Below are 7079 nucleotides of genomic sequence, written 5' to 3' on the forward strand. Positions count from 1 at the left end.
GCGCCCGTCTGTTGCCCACCTCCTCCAGAGAGTCCAGCGAGCAGCCCAGGACAGAACTGGCCCTCTTGACAAGGCGCTCCAGTCTTTTCCTGTCCCGGGTGGTAATGCTGCAGACAATTCCATAGTGGATGGCTGAAGCCACCACAGAGTCATATAAAGTCTTGAGGAGTGACCCCTGGAACCTCAAAAGACCTGTTTCCTGAGTAGGACAAGGCGACTCTGTCCCTTTTTGATTAGGGCGTCTGTGTTTGTCGTCCAGTCCAATATATATATTTTATTATAGAAGAAACACACGGCTCTTAAAAATTAGATCAGCGAAAAGAAAATAACGCTCAACTATTCAGTTTGAGCTTCGCCCCAGAAAACAACTCCATGCCGAAACCCGTGATCGAACTAGAAAAAGAAAACAACTTACTGCCGAAACCCGGGATCGAACCAGGGACCTTTAGATCTTCAGTCTAACGCTCTCCCAACTGAGCTATTTCGGCCTGAGTTATGCTACAGGTTAAATGACGAAAGGGAAAAGGATGCTTGGATTGCAAATCTGATTGAAAATGATTTTGATTTGGTCAGTTGAGTCCTGACATTGTAATAAAATAAAATACTTGACATTCTATTGAAAGCAGATTTTTGTAAAAATTTAACATTTTGTAATCTACTCTGTACATTTGGATTACAGACCAATTATTTTTTTGGAACTTCCCTTGTAATAGTTGTCAGTATTACCAATGCCAGATGTAAGCGTTGTTGTCGTAAAGGCAAGCCTTTCTGAAAGGACTTTGAAGGTCTGTTGGTCATGAAATGTAGGGAAAGAGATGCCCCTTTCACGGTAAAATCAGAGCATTGTCATCAAACGGTGAGTAATTTTACTTTATTTGAATGTTGCTGTGCCGATCATTTTATGTTTGGGGGGCCTTTTATCGAGCATCTTCATCTTTATTAAATTCAAAGAGATTTATTTTTTAAGCCACAAGGGGACACAAGCAAGTGTCTTATTGTGCCGGTCCCAAGCCCGGATAAATACAGATGGTTGTGTCAGGGAGGGCATCCAACGTAAAAGCTTGGCCAAAACAAACATGCGAATCAAATCACTGAAGACGAAGGACACGGATTCGCTGTGGCAACCCCTGAAGGGAAAAGCCGAAAGGAAAAGATTCAGTTAATTAATCATACTATTGTGCTGTTCCTAATTGAGCCTCTAGGTGGCAGCACTTAGTACACGCAAGCTACTATCCCATGTATTAACTATACATGCGGGCCCAGACGTCATTGATTTTATGACGGTGGCTGGGGGCCGGATGAAAATTGACCATGAGCCTCATTTTGGCCCCAGGCCGCATTTTGGACATGTTGGTGTAAATGCATATGCTCATTAATAATTTTGCATCTGGATCCATTGAGTCAGTGTCTCACCAAATGATGTTGTGAAATGTGTTGACTTACCCTGGACTGATTGCCAGTCAGTCATAGAGCACAGACAACAATTCATACATACATTCACAACAATATTGAGTGGGAACTTAACTTATCCCATGACTGTAAAGTGTCCATGATAGTTTTGAAAGGCGCTTATAAATTACATGTACATATTATTATTCATTATTAAATCATGCTGCCTGCATTAAAGCCAACCGACCTTCCAACCACAGCGCCAGTGACTTTATGTGAAAACAAGGTTTCCTTTTTTTGGAGTACAGTAAAGTCTCGTTATATCGATACTCAAGGGAGTCCGAAAAAATATCGATATAACCGGGACTATCGATATATCCGACCCTGTTTGCATGTAATTTTCTCCGTGCGTGCATAGAAATAGTATCGATATAACCGGGACTATCGATATATCCGATATCGATATAACGAGACTTTACTGTATTTTAGTTTTCATATAGGGTATTTGTTTATGAACCCCTCAATAATCTATGGTCACATGATACATTTATGAGTCATTTCTTTTCTGGTTAGCACGTATGCGACACTGTCTTTTTTATATTTTCCATAGGTGTAAATTTGTTGAGAGGCAAAATATGCACTTGACTGAATGGCAATGCTTACAAGCAGTACAGAAAATAGATGAATAGATGAATGCCCTCGTCATTCCCCATCTTCCTATGTCTGATTGCTGAATGTTGCCATGGAAACAGCAGTGAGGAACGGAATGTTTAAGTCAATACAGAAATGTAACTAATGAAACTTAACTTCTGCTTTTGGGAAGGTCCTTACAGCGGCAAAAACAAGTTTACATGACAGAGAGAAAAAAATATGCTCTTACTGACTATAATGATTTAATAAAATAAACTAGCAAAACAGGCAGCCCACACAATGACAACCGCATTCGAAAACACACTCCAATAAATATTTCCTTGATCACATTGCCAGTATTGAGCAACCCCCACCCCTATGTGCTACTTCACTGGTAGCTTCTACTAACAGAGACAGAGTGTGGAAAACAAACAAGCACCAAGCACATGGAAATATCGCCAGACAGTCACACTCCCAGTAAAGTATTGCCCCCCTCCAGTAGATTGCCGACCAAGAACATCATCAGAAGCTCATGCTGGTTCCACACTTAAATAATGCTAATATATGCTAACAGAGAATCTCTGCCTATCTTTTAACTATGACATTATCAACAAAGTGGTTCTTTTGCTATGGAAGTTCAGCCAGTCTAGCACCAAAGACCGAACGACTTGTGCACAAGCATCAAAACATGTTTTCATGATACAATGGGACCTTGGATTACGAACTTAATTGGTTCACAGAAAGAGTGTGTGTGTACCCCAAAAAATAATTTCCCATAGGAAACCATTAAAATGAGAATAATCCATTCCCTGGTCCCCATAAAACACAATTTTCTACTTTCTAATTTTCTAAGCCTTAAAACTACACAAAATATACCTAATTTTATGTATAATAAATGTGCTATATTATTATGATTAAAGAAATAAACTGTACTGTACAATGAAGTCATTTTATTTACCTTTGTGATGGTCGTTAATGGCTTGATGGAATGGAGTGTCCAGTTTCCTCAGCATTAAACACTTGGTGAGGAATGTACCCTTCTTTCACCATTTTGAGGAATGATCCCTTGTAGGTGCTTTCTATGTGATAATTGTATCTAGTTCTTCATCAATTGTGATCTGTTTAGCTGGGTTAATAGCTTTTTGCATCAAGTGTACAGATGACTTGTGCGGGTTATTTGTGGAGCCTAAATTGATGGGATATTTTAACTGTTTTCTATCCATTTTCTCACTATTCTCACACTTTTGTTTTTTTTTTTTATTTCAAGCTCTGTCATCTCCCTTTCGTGTGTGTTTTCTAACTCTCTTTGTCTGCCTGTCTCTTTAATGTTTAACCCCCCCCCTCCGGGTTCTTGACCAATCACGTGGCTTTAACCGAATACACCATTGTTTTTTGGAGAATGGCCTCACTCTCTGTCTGTAACCCCATCCCCCACTGCTGTGTTCTTGACCAATCACGTGGCTTTAACCGAAGACTGGGGGCGGGGAATAGAGGACAAAAACAGTGACCACCATTTTCTTGTTAGGAGAACGGGCTCGTTCGCAAACGACACATCACTCATTGTGGCAGCTCCGTGTGCATCCCGAAAAATAGTTCGTATGCCAAGGTAAAAATTTCATAAATGTAACGTTCATAAACCGAAACGTTCGTAAGCCAGGGGGTTTGTAAACCGAGGTTTCACTGTATCTGCTTTCACCACATAAAAATGCAGTTTGGCCACTCTATACTTTCTTGGGTACATTAGTAATGATGGGTTTGGGTCGCGTCTTGAATATAAGTTTTCTCTTGATGAGTGCAGACACAGAATAGGAGGTGGATCCATGCATTTCTGTTTTCATGGCATCGTGGTTGCTGGTGCTGCCCAGAACATCCTGTGTTTGAGCAGGATGCTTAGTAAGGACGGCAAAGGGTTTCTCCAATTTGACCAGCTTGCCGTATAATATGTGATGTCCTACTATCAACACTGGCACCCCCTGTTGGAAAAAACAAAGAACAGGGCATTGAGGAAAGATCAAGAGAGAACAGAGAACGAGCAGTTGATTGAGTCAAACAGGTCAGAAAAGAGGTTTGTTCTGGATTTTAACAACCTCGTCAAATTTAGGGGGCAGGGGCAATCAGTCAAATTGAGGGCGGTGGGCAATCACATGAGTCATCGAGAACAAAGATTCGCAACTAGTGGGAAGAACCCAAGAGTGAATTGCGGGCCCATTTTGGTGAATTCTTTATTCTTCACTTCGAATGAAACAGAGGCCAATACCTGGTCAATACCTATTTAGAAAATGTTGGGAGGAAAATAAGGATCTATGTTGGTCTTCTGACGCATTTTTATCAAAGTTGGCTTTTAGAATTAAAAAATTGCATCATGTGATATGTTTTGCTAATTAAACATCAAAAGTATAACTAACTAAATAAATAAATATTTTATTTCAGATTAATTACAGACGTAAATAACTAATTTTTGTCTTAGTGTTTATCAGTTTGAAATAAGTAGGAATTTTGTATTGCCAAGGGACCCTTTGTAGTTTTTCAGAAACCCCTGCAATGTAAGGTACTGCTACTCTTCTCCTTTTTGTATCTTCAGCATTTTTAATTTCATTTCCTATTCTTGGGAAAATTAGTGCATCCAAAAGATAGGCTGCCAAACGAAAAACAAAACATATACATTGTAAAAATAAAGATTGTAAAGAGCAATACATTAGGGAGACTAAACAAATGCTCAAAAAAGACTATCAAGATCCAATCCAATATGCAACCACTCATTTGATCACAGTGAGGTTAAAATCTTAGGGAAAGAAAAGAGATGGTTTGAAAGGGGAGTAAAATAATCTATTTTTATATAAAAAAAAGCAAAACCCTTCACTAAATCGCCATGGTGGTGTGAGGTTCAATTGGGATCGTGCTTACAACTGAATTCTTCGATCGTTACCATGTAGTTAGGCTTAGTCAGGCTGATGAGGTGTTATGGGCGAATGGGGATATATATATATATATATATATATATATATATATATATATATATATATATATATATATATATATATATATATATATATATAGATTATACTGCTTATTACGACACTATTTTCATTTCCCGTGCACATTTCTAGTCTTTTTATGTATAATTAGTTCCGTTTAGTACGATTCGTGGTTTTTACGATAATCTGGTTACTACGGTGCTCTTTTTCATCTCCCGCCGGCCATTTTGCTGTTTATATCGATACACGCCATCGGTCGCGCCATTGGTCGACTTGGTCACGTGACTTGGTTACGTGACCAGCTCCCGTGTAGCAGAGCCATTTTCATTTTCAGACGCTAGCTCGCGTGTAGCAGACGAGATTGAAGTGTTTGTGTTAAAAGGTAAAAATGGGAAGCAGAAGAAGATTGATGACTTTTTTAAATTGCATACATAATACAGTAAGATGTAAGCGTTGCAGTTTCCCTGTTGTGTTATGTACATGCCCACTGTACTGTATATGAATGCAATCGTTATTTGCAACAATGTTTCTTGTTTTGTCTGCTGAAGCATGATGATTTTGAAAATTACCATACATTCCATACTGTGTATTAAAGGACAACAGAGGTCACTTTTTATTTAAATGCAAAACACCAATAAAAATGACTTCACGCCAAGACGTCTTGCATTGCTTGTGAATCCAAACAATGGCTTCAGATTCGGATAATATGCTTTCTTTTTACACATCCAGTTATGAATATGATTCAAATACACTGTAGTTCTGAAGAGGAAAGCATACATGTTCGATTAAAGAATTATATGTGCCATTTTGAGGCAACATTGGGGAACATCTCTCACCCAAAAAAAAAAAGAGGCACAAAATGGCGAGCTCATGGCCAGTTCCGTTTCTTATATGGCGCTTGGATGCCCTATTTTGGCAGATTTTGTTAATGCAGTTCGGCGCAGGCCGGATATATTGACATTTTTGTAACTCCAGAGAGTATCGATATAACGAGACTTTACTGTGTGTGTGTGTGTGTGTGTGTGTGTGTGTGTGTGTGTGTGTGTGTGTGTGTGTGTGTGTGTGTGTATATATATAGTTTTTTATACTTTTTTTTCAAAACAAAAAACAAAAACACACATTTTTGTTTTGAGGAATATGAGAGGAAACCAGAGAACATGGTGATAATCCAGAACAGTCAAACTGCCCACACTACAATCATACTGATTTACTTCTTTTCTGCTGACTCATACAATAATAATTGACGCTTTTATTAAAATAGGTTAATCTTTTTTTTTTTGTTTTGACTTCGAGATTGCGGGCTGGGAGATTGGCTGCCTTAACAGCAGCTCCTAGATTTTTCTACTTATTCTTTTTTCATAACTTTTCTGCAGTGAAATATGAATGTATCCAAAGTGAGACAAATAAAGGCTATAATGTCATCATCATCATCATCATTATTATTATTGCAAATTTCCCCATTGTGGGATTAATAAAGGTTTTCTGATTCTGATTATTATTATTATAATACAGTAGGGCTTTAAAGAGCAGCAATATTGGATTAGAGAAATTAATAACACTGCATTTTCATAATTGAGTGCTGTTCAGTGTCCGCGTAAAAAATAGCACGTTTTCCACTGTTCCCTGTCTTGTTCATCGTTTACCTCTTGGGTGTAGATCAGGTCTCCCATCACGCTTCCTGCGAGGCCAGAGTTATGCCTGGATACCATCTCTCCCTGAAGCTCAATCAACAGCCACTCTGAAGGACTGCTGCCATCAACACTGCTCCTACAAAGCCAATCATCAACCAAATGTGACACGTTACATTGACATTACACGTACAAACGATACCTCGTCGATTTAAAAACTTAAAGGTATATCACCAGTTCGTTCATTTCCTACCTTATAACTATTTGAACCATTGGGCACACTCAGACTTCTCAATATATCAAAGAAGTACAAACAATCAATAAACGCAGCTAACCATAAACAGTGGAGCGAAAAGTAAAATCCACAGTTTGCACAAGTTGTAACGTTCACAGACGTCACGTTTCCCGCCTGTGAAATGTTCCGCCAAGCAATTACGTATTTCCGTTTGTAGTGGCT

The 7079-nt window shown here is 38.7% G+C and overlaps 1 protein-coding gene and 1 non-coding gene across 2 annotated transcripts; both read right to left on the reverse strand.

Annotated features, from left to right (window-relative positions):
* Positions 1-415: 415 nt before the first annotated feature.
* Positions 416-488, reverse strand: trnaf-gaa (transfer RNA phenylalanine (anticodon GAA)). Its single transcript has one exon. It is a non-coding gene; the product is annotated as a tRNA-Phe (tRNA).
* A 1781-nt stretch (positions 489-2269) lies between these two features.
* Positions 2270-7039, reverse strand: chtf8 (CTF8, chromosome transmission fidelity factor 8 homolog (S. cerevisiae)). Its single transcript, XM_088996516.1, has 3 exons — positions 6876-7039; positions 6638-6761; positions 2270-3992 (listed from the first exon to the last, which is right to left on the reverse strand). The coding sequence occupies exons 1-3, from the start codon at positions 6893-6895 to the stop codon at positions 3741-3743; spliced, it is 396 nt and encodes a 131-aa protein (XP_088852642.1). The 5' UTR covers positions 6896-7039; the 3' UTR covers positions 2270-3740.
* Between the last annotated feature and the right edge of the window lie 40 nt (positions 7040-7079).

The sequence above is a fragment of the Hippocampus bargibanti genome, linkage group LG05 (genome assembly GCF_051943395.1).
Source record: "Hippocampus bargibanti isolate YZ-2025 linkage group LG05, ASM5194339v1, whole genome shotgun sequence".
In the NCBI taxonomy this organism is placed as follows: domain Eukaryota; kingdom Metazoa; phylum Chordata; class Actinopteri; order Syngnathiformes; family Syngnathidae; genus Hippocampus; species Hippocampus bargibanti.

Coding starts and splice junctions, on each gene's coding strand:
- chtf8 (XM_088996516.1), bottom strand. CDS start 6,895: ATGGTTCAAATAGTTATAAG. Junction 6,762..6,875: donor ATGGTTCAAATAGTTATAAG/GTAGGAAATGAA, acceptor TTGGCTTTGTAG/GAGCAGTGTTGATGGCAGCA. Junction 3,993..6,637: donor ACCTGATCTACACCCAAGAG/GTAAACGATGAA, acceptor TTTTTCCAACAG/GGGGTGCCAGTGTTGATAGT.